At 42.3% G+C, this 19,029-nt stretch overlaps 1 protein-coding gene across 1 annotated transcript in view; it reads left to right on the forward strand.

Moving 5' to 3' along the window:
- The first annotated feature begins 15,560 nt into the window (after nt 1-15,560).
- Ino80 (chromatin-remodeling ATPase INO80) overlaps nt 15,561-19,029 on the forward strand; it is a 380,523-nt gene continuing 377,054 nt past the window's right edge. Inside the window, exons 1-3 of the mRNA XM_067758294.1 lie at nt 15,561-15,872; nt 15,947-16,326; nt 16,380-16,573. Of these exons, the coding sequence (XP_067614395.1) occupies nt 16,020-16,326; nt 16,380-16,573 (501 nt within the window). The 5' untranslated portion in view covers nt 15,561-15,872; nt 15,947-16,019. The remainder of the gene's footprint in view (nt 15,873-15,946; nt 16,327-16,379; nt 16,574-19,029) is intronic.

The following is a 19,029-nucleotide window of genomic DNA, read 5'->3' on the forward strand; positions in this document are numbered from 1 at the left end:
CATTTTCCTACATGGTTATTTTCCCTTATGTTGTCACCATAGCTCTCAACTGAGTATGTAATGCTCGGTTACACCCGAACTTAACCTTCCTTACTTGTTTTAATTATATATAACAAAAAAAGTACAGATATAAGTAAGAATCGATATCATTGTTTACGAATAAAATATCGCAAATGTTTCTTGGTGGATACTTTCGTTCCGGTACTTATTAATAATAATAGGTCTGGAAGCACTGCGACCTTTGTGCAAATCTATTGTGGAAGACCTTTCAGCCTAATTTTGTATCTGGAGGCTCTTGACGTATCTAAGTACCTCTTCAGGCTTTTTACTCCATAACACATAGGATGGGATATTCTCTGCCTGCATGTTCATTACCTTCATGTCCCTGATGTCCGGGAACCCGTCCCAACAAAACCTTGGTTTTGGCTCCCAAGGCATTAAGGATTTCAGTGCACTAGCTTAGATGTAACTGTGTAGGATTGCAAGGCACGCAGTGCCGCCTGGCTGTCCGACATAATGTAGATGTTCTTCGATGTTGAGCCTCTCCGCAGACATTCTCTACCACAGACCTCTATTGCATGATATATATTCTGCCTGAAATATGGTGGGGTAACATCCCATTGGTATAGATTTTTTGAAGTTTGGCCCATAGATGCCAGTTCCCGTTCTTCCGATACCAATATACCATTTTTGGAAAAATCTCCCATGTTTTGCCGTAGAGACGAGTACAGGCGAAGAAAGCTCTTGTTGCCTTGTTTAGGATAGCATCCAAATGAGCATTCCACGTGAGGGTTGTATTCAGTGTGACCCCTAGATATTTAGCCTCCATTGAGAATTGTATTTTTGTACCACCCAGGGATGGTTCTGGGATGGATACTTTCCTTCTCCGGATGAAAGGCACTATAACAGTTTTGTTAGGATTTATAGACAATCCTTTGGTATCGCACCACGTCTCTATGATGCAAAGGGCTTGTTGCATGCGATCTGATATTGTATCTTCATGCAACCCTGTGATGCAATAACTAGGTCATCTACATATCCTTGTGTGTCAAATCCCTTGGTTTTCATTAACTGAAGGAGGTCATCAAGGACCAGGGTCCACAGGAGAGGGCAGAGCACACCTCCTTGTGGGCAGCCTCTGTGCCCGCAATTGATTCAGTTTTCCCTCCCAGTTCCAAAAGGATTTTTCTACTCTTAAACATAGACAGCACCCGTCGTATTATTATAGGACTTATGTCCTTGTCAATCATAGCTTGATGTGTTGTGTTATCGTAAGGCCCTAATATATCAATAAAAACGCAGAGGGCTATATTTTTTTACTCTATAGCCGTTTCTATTTTTACCGTGAGACTATGAATAGCCGTCTCCGACTATTCCCTGTCTGGTAGGCGAAATGATTCCTACACAGAGGGAGTTTATTTAGATTGACCTCCCTGATATGCTGATCTAAGATTTTCTCCATACCTTTTAGGAGAAACGAGCTCAGGCTTATTGGTCGATACGACGAGGGCAGTTGCTCGGGTTTCCCTGGCTTTGGTAAGAATACTAGGTACCTTAACCTCTGCCCAACTGCTCGGGATATGGCCTAGCAGTAGTGATGCCTTATATAAAGTGGAAAGGACTGGGGCTATATGCTTTATCCCTTGCTGTAACAGACAAGGGTAGACCCCATCCGGTCCTGGTGACTTGACTGTGCTGAAATTAGATAGAGCCCATTGCACTCGTTTCACAGTGGTGAGCTTTGTTGCTAGGCTTTTTTCATTACGACTGATGGTTGGCAAATCTGCCATTATAGGTGGTGATTGATAGCCTGCTGTGCAGTCAGGAAAGTGTGTTTCGAGTAATAGTTTGCTCGTCTCTTCCGGCCGCGTGGTGTAGCTCCAATCTGTTTTTTTCAACGTGCCAATTACATTTCTGTGATCTCTAGAAGGGGCTTTTTGTAGTCGAACCGCTTCTGGAAGATCATTAATCTTTTCACAGAGTTCTCTACAGGTAGTCCTTTTAGATTTCCCAAGTTCTTTATTGTAAGATTTTAGAGCGACTTTGTATGAATCCCAGTCCCGTAGCTCTCTCTTTATTAAACAGCTTCGTAGCCTGGCATCTATCTGCCCAAGCTTTTTGTTCCACCAAGGCACATCACGTTGTGTACATATCTTTCCTTGGGGGCAACTCTCATTGAAAGCAGTTTTGAGCTGGAGCTGTTCAGCTTCCTTCTCAAGCTCCTGCACGGTGGTTATAGGTCGCTGTAAGCTGTTACCAGCGTCCTCAATAATAAAACGGAAGAGCTCCCAGTTCGTTTTCCTGTGATTTCTAAAAGCTGCCATGTGTTCCGGAAAGTTACCAATGTCGAATACAATGTGTTTGTGGTCCGACATTGATTCCTCTCCTGAAACATGCCAGTTAGTGACGGTGCTGGCCATATTATGGCTGCACAGAGTAAGATCTAAAACTTCCCCTCTAATAGCATTTACAAAGGTGGGTTCATTGCCCCGATTGATAATGCTTATATTATTACTACTGATAAACTCAAGGAGGTACTCACCCCTGTTGTTGATGTTCGTACTACCCCATGTTGTATGATGGGAATTTGCGTCACAGCAGAGGATCCATGATGTGCCACTCTGCTGACAGTATTTGATGAGGGCTATTGTTTCGGTTGTTGGGGCCGTTTCTTCCTCCCCCGGAAAGTAGGCTGCGGCCAAGATTGCCTCTTGTTCGCCTCTTGGGGTTGGAATTTTAGCCCAAACTGCTACGAGATCAACCGTCATAAAGTGTGAAAGTGGAGCAAACATTACTTTGTTGCTTAAAAGCATCGCCGCTCTTGGGCGAGAACTGTTGGCATAAATTAACTTACCATCAGAACTGTTCAGGCCTTTTACGGCACCGTGTTGAATCCAGGGCTCCTGGATGAAGGCTATTCCCAGACCTTCTTCGGCAAATTTTTTAATTAGGACGTCTGAGCCTGCCTTGGCATGGTGAAGATTCACCTGAAGGCATTTCGAACGTCTTTGCGGCCACGTGTAGCCACCTTCCTTGCCCTATTGTTAAGCGACATTACGGCTTCTTTAGCCGTTCGTCCTCGTCCTTTTTTGTTCCCTTTCCTGACATTGGGGCTCCCACGAGGTGGTTGCCTTATTGCCGGGTTTTGGGGGACAGGCTGGCGGACTGTCGCTGCCTTGTTTGGCCTCTGTGGGCCAACACTAGACCCAGAAGGCCTGGGCTCGTCTTGAGAAGGTTTAGGGGGGTGTCCGATTGACTCGGCAAATCCTGATTTTCAGTAGATAAATGCCTACTAGATACCTTCTAGTTCTTCGAACGTCAACCGTATCATCCCCCTCACCCTTTTTGTCACTACCGCTGGTATTTATATTTACCAGGGGCAGCGATGGCTTGTTTGTGGGCCTTAACTTGACCCTGTCTTGTTGCGTTGCTTTAATAGCTCCGCAGACAACGGATCGATGGCTATAGTAACTTCCGCCACCGTGGCCTTTCGAATCCGGTTGAGGATTCTCCAGTTCCTGGTGCTCAAGCCGACATTTTGGGCCTGAGCTAACCTCAAGATGTCGTTTGAGGGGCATTCCTCTTCCTTAAAGTACCCCACGAGAATGATGCGACGTGGTATATCCGCATCAGATACCACCATCAGCTTGGCACCTTGCCATGGAGAGAGCTTTGGGGCGATAGCCCTTAGCCACTCCGCGGTGGCTGCATCCCTGCAGGTGATAGAAAGCCAGCCTGGGCGAGGTGTGCAACTGCTGAAGGTGGGCTTTATAGCACCATCTTTTTGGCTCATGACGGCCTTCAGTTCCCCTGAAGACCAGACCGTGGCTGGATAGTCGGGAGGTATAATGCCCAGGCTTTCCCCACTCAGGACATCTCTGAGTTGCCGGCTGCTTGGCTGTTGCATCACGATGGGCAGGCATGGTTGCCTCGACATTTGATGCACAGCTTTCCACAGGTTTTGACAATATTTTTGTATTGCCAGCTGTGGGCATCGACATCTTTTTGGGCTCTCTCTCTGGTGGAGTCGAGCTATCTTAGCGGCCTCTCTTGGCTGACCCCTCACCACGGACCGATCCCAAGGGTTCTTTGGCAAGTCCCCTGGCTTCATTGTAGCTAATCCCCCTGGCCAATAATCGTTTGAGACGTTTTCGAGCGGCACCACTTAGCCGACCTCGCTCTGCATTCCGGTCAGGCTGAGCGCTTTTCGCCGGAGAGGCAAGGAGCCTCTCTTCATCATCCGGCGAGACTGTGGATTGTGACTCTTCCCGATTTGCATCCTACAGAGTCCCCACATCTGCCATCTCCACGCCATGCAGGGGACTATTCGGCCCCGGCAAGTCTGTGGCGACAGCTGATTCGGCTTGCATCGAAAGGTCGCAATCGACCTGATCTATTGGGAGCTGTTCAGCTCAATTTTGGTTGTTTTTTATACTTTTTTCATCCATAAAAATACTCACGAGTATGGGGGAAGGTAGGTCAGCTGGGACATAGCCCCCAATATCTCAGCAAAACTAATTACAACCACAGGGCGTCAGGTATCTGGAGGCCACCGTTATAAGACACTAACGTAATGCAATTCATCCCATGAGCACGGTTCGGATGACACTCGCAATTACGAGCTTTATCGAGTTGTCCTCTCTAGATCCGCCATATTTGTTAGCAAAGCTTGGGCACCTTTTTCAGGGTCTGACTCTTCGCCACGTATAGCCGGTCTTGAACTAAAAAATAGCACCTGTTTATAGGAAAACTAGGCTCAGGGGAACGGAGTGAGGATGGGAGATGGGTGAAGAAAGGGAAATCTGGTTGAAGGGAGGAGAAACGGGTCGCCGCTCGCATTCGCCGCCGAAGCGTTACCAGGTTTCACCGCGAGGAGGCTCCACCCCAATGTGGGGGGAGGGTGCAAGCACCTACGAGTCGACGTTTTGTGATGACGCCGGTGTGTGCAAGGCGAGACATCCCCATCAAAGACACCCGGTACTTAATTGGTATCGATACTTTTTTCGATGCTTCTTGTACAGGTATCGATAATTCCATCGTATCATTTCATCTCTATGGCGTAAATAATTATAAGGATGGCAATTTATTTTAGAAAACTATCGATAGTTTCCCCATCCCAACAGTTGCGTTCCAATGAATCCTGATCTAGTGCCGATAAAAATTTAAGATGTAAATGCAACAACAACGCTGTAATCCTATGGGCTTATTCACTATTTGTGAGTTTTAAGGTGTACACAAGAAATTGTGTAAACTTTTAAATTGTGATTCTGTAAAGCAAAACTGTGAAAAAGAAAAATCACTGATAAAAACTCCGTGAGTTTTTTTGACAGCCAGTGTACACTATTGTGACATTCATAACTCATACGCACAGTTGCAGAATAACTTTTTCCTTTTCATGGGGTTTGATAAACATTTTCTCACTAGCATATGACTTTTACATGCAGCGCTCATACAGCAAAACAATGTGCACAATACTTTACAGAATCGCATGAAAAAAAGAGTACATTTTGTGTGCAAATAAGTTTTCAACAAGTGTACATTTTTTAGTTTTTCACAGTAAGGGAATTGACCCTGATATGTGTATGGATCAGTGGTCGTCAGCTAGTGGAATAACTATTCGCACTCACTTCACACATTATTCTCTTTAGTTTAGTATGTTCAGAACAACAGAGTAGCAACATCATAGGAAGCTAGTGTATTTTATATTGTATTTAGCCCAAGCGCATAATGATTTAGTGGTTAAATGTGAACAATATATTTTGTTTAAACTTTTTGTTAGATCCAAGCAATAAAATAGTATTTGTATAGCACATTTGCGTATAATTTTTTGAGTGTTGGCAAACATGCGTGCATACGTCCTACTCCATTGCTTCTTTATCAACTACTGTGCATAATGATTTTACTCTTGCTAACACGCCAGAGTTTAAATTTTGGTGACCACTGAATGAAGCGTGATCCAGATACGGATAGAGAATCGAAATTTAGCATGCAAATGCAACAACAAATTGATCCATATGGATCGGACGGAGCATAATTTGGTGCCAAGCTCACTCTGTCTGTCAACGTAGTGCGGCCCTTAAGCAATATCTAAGCAAAACCAAGCTCCGTCGTTAACAATGTTTTACATTGTTCTCACACTGCAGGACAGGAAAGGTTGGTCACATTCCTAAATTGTGACAAAACACAATATCTCAATCTGATTAACATGTTAATCAGATATCGAGATATCAAAATCAATGAAAGAGGGATTCTGAGGCAAGCACGGAACTCGCGGTGGAGTTGCCGTGCAACCGGGTGCCATTACCCGAAAATGGAATGGGAGGATGGATAGTCCTCCTCGGCCAAACCAAGGCTGGTTGAGTTGAACACCCCAGCTCACCGATTGGTACCAACTTGTTGGGCCGAAGATCAACGGACATTGATCTGTGTTTTACACCGGAGGTAGGTCTTCTAAGACAGGGACTCCTGTAAGCACTCATCGACTGTGACATTTGTCCATCGAATTTACAAGTACATGGAATTTTGTTTGTTTGTAGGTATGTCACCATGCTGCCACCTTGCATCGTTCCGCCATGATTGTCTGTCATATAGCATTGTCATTTTATTCGCATGACATTTCATCCTTCATACTAATCGAGCAGTTACTTCTGTGTGAAAGCAAAAAATTTACGATTTCATTAGAAGGTGAAATGAGATCATTAAGATTCTGTGTGAAAACAGTATTATGGAGCGATTCGGGAAAAAAGTTTGAAAATAACAGGCACCCTAGTATGTGTACACATTAGTTGAGTGCTGCCAACTCTCATAGCATCTCCATCAGCCCTAATACTGTTACAGTACCAATAGGTACGTTTAGTGAAAATTAATTTCATTTAAGGGTAGTACAATTTTATTTCATATTTGCCCTTTGTTAAGTATTTGAAAATGTGGTAACCTGCGAGTTGCAAGAATGATAAATAAAGGAGAGCTGGCAACCCAGTTCAGTTTTCGGAATGAGCAGAGACAGAATACTGGTGTTTTGATTGAGGTTGCGGGATTTGGGGTGTTTTTCCTGGGTGTTCTCGTGTTTTCTTTTCTTTACAGGGTTTTACAAATAAACGTTGGTCCTAGTAGAGCCGGATCCGACATTCCCGGAAGGGAAGGGTGGAGTGAGCTGGGTAAGATTTATTTTGCAACAAGTTGTCACTTGCATTGAAATGCACATATGTATGTATGTGTGGTTATATTCGACAAGTGGAATGTGCACATACATAAGTTAACGAAGAAAGTGAAGGGAAAGTGGAAATTAAATATTTATATAACGAAAAACAAGCTTGTGTAGAGATTATAGTGCACGGGAAAGGGGAATATGTTAGCTGTCAAATCTAACAGGTAAGGTATTCAATATATCGGCTGACATTGATTTGAACACTGTACAATTTGTCGGTGCATCCGTTTGTACATATACTTTAGTAAGCGACTATTTTTGTCAAGGAAACCCTTAGTTTGTTCTTACAGTCCGCTTTACCGTATTCAGCAAGTGCACGTATATATAAGGTATCTCTTATCCCATATCAATTTAGAAAATAGTTAAAGAACACAAGTTACCATTTGCCTTTGCACCTTAAACGCGAAATAAAATTATTGCAGCTTTTTTAAGCAATTAAACATAGGCATTTTATTGTTGTTTGAAAATAATTTCGGTTCAGTGTATACGGAGATGGCTTGATGAGCAAGCCTGCGTGAATACCCCAAACATAAATGGCTGTTAATAAAAATTTCAGAGTTTAGTTTTATTTGCCGTCGAAATGCGGACAGAAATTCGGATATTTCGAAAGAGTTTCAACTATTGGTTGAAGAGTTACGATAGAGCTCAGAAAATGGTTGAGCAAATTCGGGAATGGCTGTACAGATTCGATAGAAATCAGCGGAGACAGGCGGTCGAAAGATGCGAAAGAGTTCAGGAAAGAGCTGAGCATACATACGAAGCTAGAGAAAGCTAGAATGGAATGATCGAGAGATGCGATAGAGTTCAGTACATCGCTGAACAGAGTCGATAGAGTGCAAAAATCAATGAAAACTTGAGAAAACGATAGAAAATATGGACAGATACGACAGAAATAGTTATTTGCGAGAGAGTACCCAATAAGTGCACCAAATGAAAGTTTGCAACCTTAGCAGCAGACTGTGAATACCCCGGTCATATTTTAATACTTAAGGTTTGAAACTTCACTGGTGGAATACACAAATCACACATAAGATTGCGCATTGCGCATGTAAACAAAAGATCAGCTGTTTTTTATGGGCAGTTTTTACGTCATTTTCCTTTAGCTCTTGTTTTTTATCTCTCTCTTTCTTTCATTCGCTGAAGCAGTCAAGTTTGACGTAGATGCGCAGAACGAAGCAATTTGAACTCGTGAATGCGCAATCTGTGTGGTTTGTGGGTGGAATACTATTTGTAAAGCTGTGGTGAATTTGGAGACATAATTCGATATTATTGGAGAGAAAACTATTGGAGTTAACTTAATAGTCTATATTTATACCAGTTACGTTTGTTTACAGTTGAATTTAAGAAGATAAGTAAACAATATGTTGAAAGAAATTACGAAAGAACATCGCATAGCGAATATTCGCGAAAAAGAGAAAAGCGTTGACAGGTTGCTGAGGAGTATTTATAACATTTTGGGTTTTTCCTTGCAATTGATCGTGCTGCATGAAATATTTTTTCGCTTTTTTCTCGCTCCTTTTGTGTTTTGTTTGCAAAACAATCAAATTAACCGATACTTAGGGAATTTAAGATTTGGACGTGAGTCACAGAAAAAACTTGGATATTGATAGGCTTAAAATATTGTGTTTATTTTATTAGGTATAAAGCATGGCAGAATTTGTGGAAAGCCTGTTAAAATCTATTGCGCGAATAGAGGAGTATTGCCGGCAGCCAGAGTTTGAGGGTGCTTCTTTGGAGCAAATTAAAATAAGAGCAGGAAGCTTGGAAAAGTATTATGAGCGTTTTGTTGAAACTCACCAGAAGCAAGTGCAGTGTGCGTCTAAGCAGGCAAGGAAGTTGGATGGAATGGCGGCGCAAGCCGAAAACAATTATTTTGCTGCACACTCCGTGCTTGCAGCCAAGGTGAAGGCTTTAATACCTCTCCAAGCACCCGCTGCTATTGCACAACAACCTTTAGCGGTGCAGGTTAATTGGCCTTATCAACAACACGATTTAAAGAACACTTGGGGTGATTTTGACGGAACGATTACGAAATGGCCTGGTTTTCGTGACCGATTTATCGCGGCCATACATAACAACCAACGAGTATCCCCAGCTTTTAAATTCTCTTATCTGAAGAAATATTTGGTAGGAAACGCCGCTCGAACTTTGGGTGAATGGCAACTTACGGACGAAAACTATATTGAGGCGTGGGAACGGCTGAATCAGCTGTATAATAAGAAGTACCCAATATGTCGAGAGCATTTGCGTCAGCTTTTGCGGCTACCGACCCTGGAGGGAACACCGAGGGCAAATAATCTCCAAAGGATGTCAAATGTTACCCACGAAGTACTGCGCCAACTCCGTGCACAAGGGGTTCCAGTTGAGGGATGGGATATGATGGTTGTCCACATATTACATGAGCGGCTTGATCCTGATACAAGCAAGCAATGGGAACTACAACGAGTGTCGGAAACACCAACCATAAAACAAGTGCTTGAATTTTTAGATCGTCAGGCTTCGGCGCTTCAAAATGTATCTGAAGTACATCGTGCACGCCCGCACGGAAGAAATGACGCTCTAGGTACCAGTCGTGAGCTTGGGGCAAGTGGAAGTCGAATAAGGAAAAAAGACGTGCAGAATAGCGCAAGCACGAATAATGCCAGTAGTTGTGTGGCCTGCGGCCGTGATCATGAAATTTGGATATGCGGAGAATTTGTAGGGCTTAATTTACGTGCGCGCGAAGATTTAGTGAAAAAGTACAATCTTTGTCAGAATTGTTTGAAACGCGGTCATACAGCAAACAACTGTTTCCAAGGTCCATGTCCACATTGTGCAGGCCAGGTTAAACACAATAGTTAACTGTGTCCCACAAAGGAAGTAACAGAGCAGGTTTTCACGATTAAAGACATAGGTGGCCACTATCAAAGTGAAGAAACAACTAGACAGGGGGGTAAGGCAACAAAACGACGGCGGGTCGATTATGTCCACTCCGCCGAGCTTAAGCAGCCGAACGATTTTTCGCCTATCGATGGTGAAATAAAAAGAGTTGAAATGCAGTTGAATTTACTGGAAAAGCAGGAGCAATTAATGAAGAAGCGCAAGGAAGTCTTGGAGCAGGAAAGGAATTGTAATGCTTCTGCTATTGAAATAAAAGAAAATCAAAAATACAGCATGCCTTTTGAATTTGATTTAGATTTGGGTCCAGCCCTGATACCGACAGTGATGGTTAGGCTAGAATCTGAAGGTCAGTGCTTCGGTCCTGTTCGAGCATTGCTTGACAGTGGAGCGCAACCGAACTTGATTGCATCCTCGCTACATAATGAGTATAAATTCGGCAGTTTGCCAGCTACGCGGAAGATGATTGGGATTGAGGGAAAGAGTATCGGTGTAAGCCGTCGGACGTTTTTAAAGGTCCGGCCGTGGTTTGATGGGCGCAGCTATATAGAGAAAGAGTTTTGGATATTGCCGAGTGAGAGTAACTGGGAACCAGTGCTCCCAAATGTCATAGGTAAAGCGCACACCGTTAATACGCCACTTTCAATGCCATTAGCTGATCCGGAGTATTGGAAACCACAGAAAGTGCTGGTTATCCTCAATGTCAGAGTATTTGCAAAAGTTTTAATAGCGGTGCAAGTATCGGAGCCAGTTGGTACGCTACTGATCGAAACGCGTTTAGGGCTTGAAGTCTGTGGTACTCAAGAAAATCTTACTGAGGAAGAAGCACATCCACCGACTTCCATTTTTAACTGCACATGTGTTGAAGAGATTGGTGAACTGGTTAAGCGGTTCTGGCAATTAGATGAAATTGCCACATTTTCCAAGCTCGCGGAAGAGGAAGAGAAAGTCGAGAGGTTGTTATGCGCGAGACGGAAACGGAAGGTTCACAGTGACGATTCCCATAAAAGAAGATGTCATCAGTATAGGGTGTTCAAGGGGTTTTGTCCTCCAGCGGTTTATAGCATTAGAAAGAAAATTTCTGCGCGATCACGAGGTTAAAAGACAATACGTTGACTTTATGAGGGAATACGAAAGTTTAGGGCATATGGAGCAAGCACTAGAGCCTGCTGCCACCGATGAGATGGTATACTACATACCCCACCACTGCGTAACGAAAAAATTTAGAGTGGTTTTCGACGCCAGTTGTCGAACGGATAAAGGGATTTCGCTTAACGATGTACAGATGTTGGGTGAAAAGTTACAGCGGGATTTAGCCGAAATCGTTATGCGTTTCCGTAGGCATAAATTCGGATTCATAGGCGATATCAAAATGATGTTCAGACAAGTGTTCGTCAATAAAAAATAGTGGAACTTGCAACGTATATTTTGGAGAGAAAGCAGCAGTGAGCCTCTTAAAGATTATTACTTAAAAGTAGTCACCTAATGAATGACATCTTCAGCTTTCAATGCAGTCCGCGCGGTTATACAGTATGCGCGAGATGCAGCTAAAGAGCATCCTGAAGCTGCAAAAATTATTGAAAATGATTTTTATATGGATGACTGCATTACTGGAGCAGGAAGTGAGGAGCAAGCCGTACACATGGCTAAGTTGGTTCAGAAGATTCTGCTAGGTGGAGGGTTTTAGATGAGGAAATCGAAGTCCAACTCCAAGAAAATTATGGAAATTATGCTATCGGATGAAGAAGGAGCGAAAATGTTTGTTGACGAAGAAAGGGCCACAGTCTTAGGACTAAAATGGAATATTGCACAAGATCACTTTTCCTTTGTTGTGAAAACTCCAAAGGTCGAAGAGAAAAATATTGAGTGCAGTTTCCCAGCTGTATGAACCAAATGGATACATTTCACCAATCACAATAATGGGAAAAATTTTAATACAAGACTTATGGCGGCTTGGCTTAGAATGGGATGCTCCTGTCAGCAATGATATGGAAGATCGTTTCAGAGAGTATTGGGAAGGCATGATACACCTTGAACAGTTCTCCTTGGATAGATGGATCGGCATTAGCGAAGGTAAAAAAATTGAAATGCACGGTTTTTCCGATGCGTCAACAGAGGCATATGGTGCCGTAATTTATGTGCGCGCCGAAAGCATGCGTGGACTAGCGAAAACTACACTTCTCATCTCCAAATCGCGGGTGGCCCCTATGAAAACGATTTCGGTGCCACGGTTGGAGCTAGCAGCTGCTGAGCTCCTATCACGCTTGCTAATTGACGTCACGCGCGCAATGGAGTTTTCCAATATTGACTACCACTTGTGGACAGATTCCCAGGTGGTGCTGCACTGGATTGGTAAGATACCAAGAAATCTGAAAACTTTCGTAGCAAATCGAGTGTCTTCAATACAAACAAATACCGACATAAAGAAGTGGAGATACGTGAACACGAAGGATAATCCCGCTGATATGTTAAGTCGCGGCATGAAGCCATCGGAGATTGTGAACAGTAGTTTGTTGATGCATGGCCCGGAGTGGTTACGGCAAAACCCGTCGTGCTGGCCAAGTTGTGTGTTTGTGCCAAACACGGTGGCGGAGGCTGAGGAGGAGTGCAAAGAATTTTTGGTGTTAAGTATAAAAGAGACGTTGCAAATACCAACACGTACGACGAAAGAGACGGTAGCCTTGATAGAATATGTCGACACCTTGAACAGAGCGGTAAACACGGTTGCATACCTGTATAAGTTCATCTCAAACGCCAAAAAGCACGTCAGCACGTCATATCTGGCAGAAGGAAGAGAGGTGAGATAGTTCACACAGCACTGAGCAATGAGTACCGGGCGAAGGCTATGAACCTTTTACTAAGACAAGAGCAAGAGAAGTTTTATGACAAAGAGATTGCGTGATTGAAGGTTGGAAAACCGATTCCAGAGCACAGCAAAATTGAGTCTTTGGAGCCAATATTGAAGGAAGGTCTTCTCAGAGTACATGGTCGTTTGAAAATTCAAACCTAGATGAGAATATGCGTCACCCGGTAATTGTTCCAGTTGGGTCGAGATTGGGATGGTTGACCATGGATCACGCTCATAGGGAAACCAAACATGGCGTACAGGTAATGATGCAGTTAATTAGACAGAACTATTGGATTCCTCGTCTGCGTAGCTTATTGAGGCAATATTTGCATAGATGCATGGTTTGCGTGAGACACAGTCAAAGAGTCGAGTCGCAATTGATGGCAGATTTACCTGCCGATCGAGTGCAAGCAGGGAAACCATTCCTACATGTCGGAGTGGATTATGCAGGGCCTATTGACATAAAGATGATCGATAGAGAAGGTAACCAAATTATACGGCAGAAGGTATGGATTGCTGTTTTCGTATGCTTAAAAACAAGAGCTGTACACTTGGACGTAGTGAGCGACCTTACAACGGTGGCATTTATTGCTTGCTACGAAAGATTTGTCGGGAGTCGAGGGCGATGTGAAAGAATCTATAGTGATAACGGCACAGCATTTGTTGGAGCAGCTAAAGAGATGAAGCGAGCTGTAGAGAGTTAGTATAAAAGCGACATGTTCCAGCATTTCTCAACGAAGGGTACGGAGTGGAAATTTATGTCACCGGCCGCTCCACACCAAGGTGATATATATGAAGCAGCAGTCAAGTCAATGAAGCAACACCTTATTCGTGTCATAGGGCTGCGTGTGCTACCTTTCGAACAACTAAGGACGCTGCTTGCACAAATCGAAGCAATACTAAACTCACGGCCCCTGCACCCTTTGAATGACGACCCAGACGATCTACATGCGCTAACACCTGGTCATTTTATAATTGGAGAGCCGTTAGTGCTACCGTTGCCTTTTGATATATCAGATACACCTTCAAGTAAGGTGGTTGTTCTATGGAGAGAAAGAGAACGCATGGTGAAGACCTTCTTGGAAAGATGGCATAATGAGTATTTGACATCACTTCAAGAGAGGAAAAAATGGAAAAGGAGCTCGGAGCGGGTGCAACTAGGACAATTGGTACTCATTAAAAGCGAGAATTTTCCTCCTGCCCAGTGGGCTTTGGGGCGCATCGTCGAACTTCACCCAAGTACAGACAACCTAGTGCGGTCGGTGACAATTCAGACTGCGACGAACCGTCTCCGCAGGCCAGTGCAAAAAATTTGCATCCTGCCTGTGGAAGTCTAAACACATGAGTTATGTATGTAAATATCCCCTCGGATTGGAAAACCATAGGTTTTCGGGGGGACTGTTAAGTATTTGAACATGTGGCAACCTGCGAGTTGCAAGAATGATAAATAAAGGAGAGCTGGCAACCCAGTTCAGTTTTCGGAATGAGCAGAGACAGAAGACTGGTGTTTTGATTGAAGTTGCGGGATTTGGGGTGTTTTTTCCTGTGTGTTCTCGTGTTTTCTTTTCTTTACAGGGTTTTACAAATAAACACCCTTCAAAAAACGCGAGTACTCTATAAATAATGTAAGGAATACTCCTTTGGGAGTATAGGACTGCTCCAAATCTAATCTGTATTCATACAAAAAATGTGCTCCAATTAACATTGCGATGTCCTAGGAGAGGAATAGATGATCCCACTCTCGCTTTGTTTGTGAGTATTCCATAGAGTACATACGTGAGAGTACTTTCACTGTAGAACTCCATGGAGCACCCACAGAGGATCATATGCCAAATTACTAAAGAGGAATTGTGTCGGAAAGAATTATCGAAGTCCATTTAATTTAAAATGAAAGTAAATGAAGAGGGGCAATACAACTTTTATATTTTATACTACGAATGTTCTTATGTTATTTAGCATTTGCGTGAATAAAGAAACTAATATAATACGCATACTTGAATAGAGAAACTAATATAATATGTATACATAAAGCCAGTGCGCTGTCGCATTTTATCAGAGTTGCTAAAGTAAAATTTTATTATTAGTTATTTGCATGCAATATTTTACTTTTGGCAACTCTGTTCGATCGTCATCGTGTCGTGATCACTGTCGTTAAAAAACGAGCAATGATCGGCTGATGGTGGGCCGCAAACGCGTTGTAAAGGAGTATTGTTAGAGTACTCCAACATGAAGAAAATGGAACTCGTAATCCAAGAATTTTTGCAGGGTAATCCAACAATTTTTGCAGGGTGATCCAAAGGGGCCAAAGTGGCAGCTGGCTGTTTCGTTCAATTTATTTGTTATGGTTAAGTTTAGAAGAACAAGAATGCGCAACAGGGCTGTCGTGTCTCAAGTTAACTTAAAACAATTTGCAAACATAAATAAAATTGAATCCAATTTATTTATACAAAGCCTATATAGCACTTTAAGATTCACTTACCAATCCTTTTTAGTTGATTTGTTTTGTAGAGGTATACATTTTGAAAAATATTTGCGTTTTTGTTGAACAATCATTTGTAAATGCAACCCTTCAGAAGGCAAGCTGCATAACAGCTGTGGCCAAGAAAAATTTTCGTTTAGTTCGCTTTATTTGCAATAATTGTTTTGTTGCTGCCTTTTCAATCGATCATGTAGCAAGTGCCTTGTAAAACGCATATGATTTGTGACAGTTTTGTGTGGTGATTAACAATTTTTTTTCTATATGCGCATGTGAATTTTCAAAGCGTTACGTGTGCATATTTTCATAATTTTGATAAGATCAAATAGTTTTTTCGAATTTCAAATTTGAATTGCAAAGTTTAGCGGCGGAAGTAGTACAACGCAACGGATATTGAAGTGCAGTTGATGTAGTTTGAAAAAAAAAAAGCTAGGTGAATGGGACTCCGCAGAGAGCGTAGCCAGGTAAAATTAATAACAGGCTTTTTTCATTAGGAACAATTAATATATTTCCTAAAATGCTTATATTGAACTTTCAGAATACAACAAACGGCTTTATTGAGTAACACGTTTACCACCGGCGCTACCGCCAACGGTACAACTTCAATAGTTATGGCACAAATGGCACCTGGCGTGGGACCACCAACGAATGCTAGAGCTGCTAATAATGCTGATATATCCCAATCGAGGCCTAAGCTAGTAGCTGAGCCATTGCATATACAACGCTTGGAAGCTGCACTCAATATGCGACCGTTCATGGAATATGCAAGACATGTGCTGTCCGAGCCCCTGAGCAGTCCTGGTGATTCCAGCGAAGAAGATGATGCCAAAAAAGGTCATGATCGAAATTCAGATAATTCGGACGATCAAGAAGGTGGTATGAGTAAAAAGAAGAAAAGGCTGATGGGAACTAAGGAAGGTAGTATAAAAGTGCAAATTATAGATAAAGTAATAAGAGTATATATTTTTTAGAACGGCAAAATGTCAAGATGCATCTTTATAACTTCAACGATCTAACTAACGATCGCGAATGGCTTTATGATGTGCTACTAAGCGATAGTGATAGTGAGACTGAAATCAGCGATGAAGATGATTATGTAAAAGAGTTACTTAAAACACATATGTTTGAGCAGAAACATAGAGAAAACTTCTATAAAAAGCCAACGGTGAGAATATAAGCTCATTCTGCGAATATAAGTAAAGTTAAGTTTTGATCAAGACACGACCATCAATTGAAAAGCATTGATATCGGTCTGAGAGCCCTACTCTAAGTAGCTTGATTATAATTCTTTAATGTCGCACTCTGGTACGTTACAGTAACAAGCCCCAATACAATACTCGCCGGGCATTTCGGGAACACTTAATATGACCACATTGAACCTTCTTGAACTTCGGGTCGCTAGCGCCTCGCAATATAAAGGCATACCGTCAAAATAAATGTTTGTTCGATACAGAACAAGGTGAATTTCAAAAATGCATAAATTGGACATTTTCTGGCAGTCGGGAAAGTCCCCGAAGTTGCTGCCCCCCAATAGGTCCACTGGGTTGTTGTTTTAGCTTTGACCACCCTCCCAGAAGGTTTCAAGCATTACTATCGGTGTTGATGATCTGCTATATATATGTAGATCCGGTACGTTCCGGTCACAAGGCACTAGCCCTACCACATCTGGAACGATTTAACTTGACCAAATTTAACCTTCTAGGCAATCCTAGCCCACCTCCTAGTTCAATGAGGAAATTGGGGTGGCCAGAACCTGCTAAATTTCATATTCATATCCCTTGAATCCCCCTTAATGCACCCTAATTTTTCGTGTTCAAATGCAATATAAAGGCATATGGTCAAATCAAATGTGTGCTGTATTCATAAGGTGGATTTGAAAAACGTATAGAAGGCACATTTTCTGGCGGACGAACTACTCAAGTGAGCTGCCCCGGACTCGTCCACTCCTTGAGCGAGGTGTAATGAGCTCACAAGGCTCCGGTGTTTCAAACCTGGTCGGCAATGGAGCTCATTTCGGGCATACAAAGGGAGGCCTCACACTTTGCATTCATTCGAAGTATTGGTTACTGAAATTTATATAATATCGTCCTATGTGGGTTGAAAAGTTAAGTAGAATATACTGTAACGAATTTACTTGCAAATCCTCTTATTTGCCCTTTTGCCAAGTTCGTATCACTTAAACTGTTGAATAAATAACTCCAATATTGAATAATGGAAAAATGGCCTTTATTAAAGTACTTCACAATAACAATTATACTTTTCAACTAGCTGGCTTAATAACCAAACTGATAGCTTAAATGAAACTGACTTTCAAAATAATACTGCTATGGCTCGCTAGATAGCGAATCGAAACTGCTTGATAGCTCAAATCAAACTGAATTCCAGCGCCTCTCCATTTGCTGCCTTTTATACTCTCTGATTTCAACGTTCGCATCTTCTAGGCGCTTCCATTTCCAGAATCTACTAGATGCCATCAGCTCTCAAACTTCTCAGCTGTAACTACAATTGCACGATTTTATAGCTTCTCTCATTGCATACTTTCAGGAGTATCTCAGATATATGCATGTGTTTGTGCATTGATTCTCCGCTGCTCGTATACCTACATGGTACATATGTGTAGACGCAATTATTGTTTCGTTTATGTAGATAGATAATGATTGATCTATGGATGTGCATGATATCACTGTTTAGCATCGGCTTAGAGATAGCAGCAACCCTTAGTTTTGCTAATATTCGTAACTCTGCCCTCCACCTAAGTCTGATCGTCCCGATTAGACAAATCTCCCGATCTAAACGTTGCCAGCCTTTCCAAATGGACCACTTTCATTTTGGTTTGTGGTTTACCGATGGTTTGTATGCGGTACACTCCATCGTTGATCCGTTTTACAACTTTGTATGGGCCTTCCCAATTACACTGCAATTTCGGGGACAAACCTTTTTTACGTTGTGAGTTGTATAACAGCACCAAATCTCCTTCCTGAAAACCTTCCGAATTAATTGCTTTATCATATCTGGCTTTCATCTTGTCACTCATAATCTTTGTTCGTTGCCTTATCAGAACATGTATTTCTCTTAGCTCTTCTTCCAAATCACTAGTGGATTTCTTGACATTTCTCTCCGCATTGGCATCTATCCCAAACTTCAAATCAGCTGGCAGCCTAAGGTCATTGCCAAAAATTACTATTGCAGGGGTTTGGCCCGTTGTCTCATGCACTGCTGATCGGTAAGCCATCAAGAATAATGGTATGCGGGTATCCCACTCTTTATGGTACTTGTGTACTACTTTCCTTAAGTGCTCCTCCAATGTTCTATTGAATCGTTCTACCATACCATCGGATTGAGGATGCAATGCAGTAGTCCGTGTTTTTCGAATGCCCAATGATTTACACATTTCCTGAAACACAGCTGATTCGAAATTCCTGCCTTGGTCAGAATGTAACTCCATTGGTACACCATACCTTGCAACCCAATTGTTTATAAACACTTCTGCTACCATTTCCGCTTCTTGATTTGGGATTATTATTATTATTTATTTATTATTACGGCGTTTTAAGCCTAAAACTTAGATTATTACAAATTATAAATATATTTTAATAATAATAGGATTTCTAGCGTTTGGGG

This window comes from Eurosta solidaginis, chromosome 1 (genome assembly GCF_040869045.1).
Source record: "Eurosta solidaginis isolate ZX-2024a chromosome 1, ASM4086904v1, whole genome shotgun sequence".
Lineage (NCBI taxonomy): Eukaryota > Metazoa > Arthropoda > Insecta > Diptera > Tephritidae > Eurosta > Eurosta solidaginis.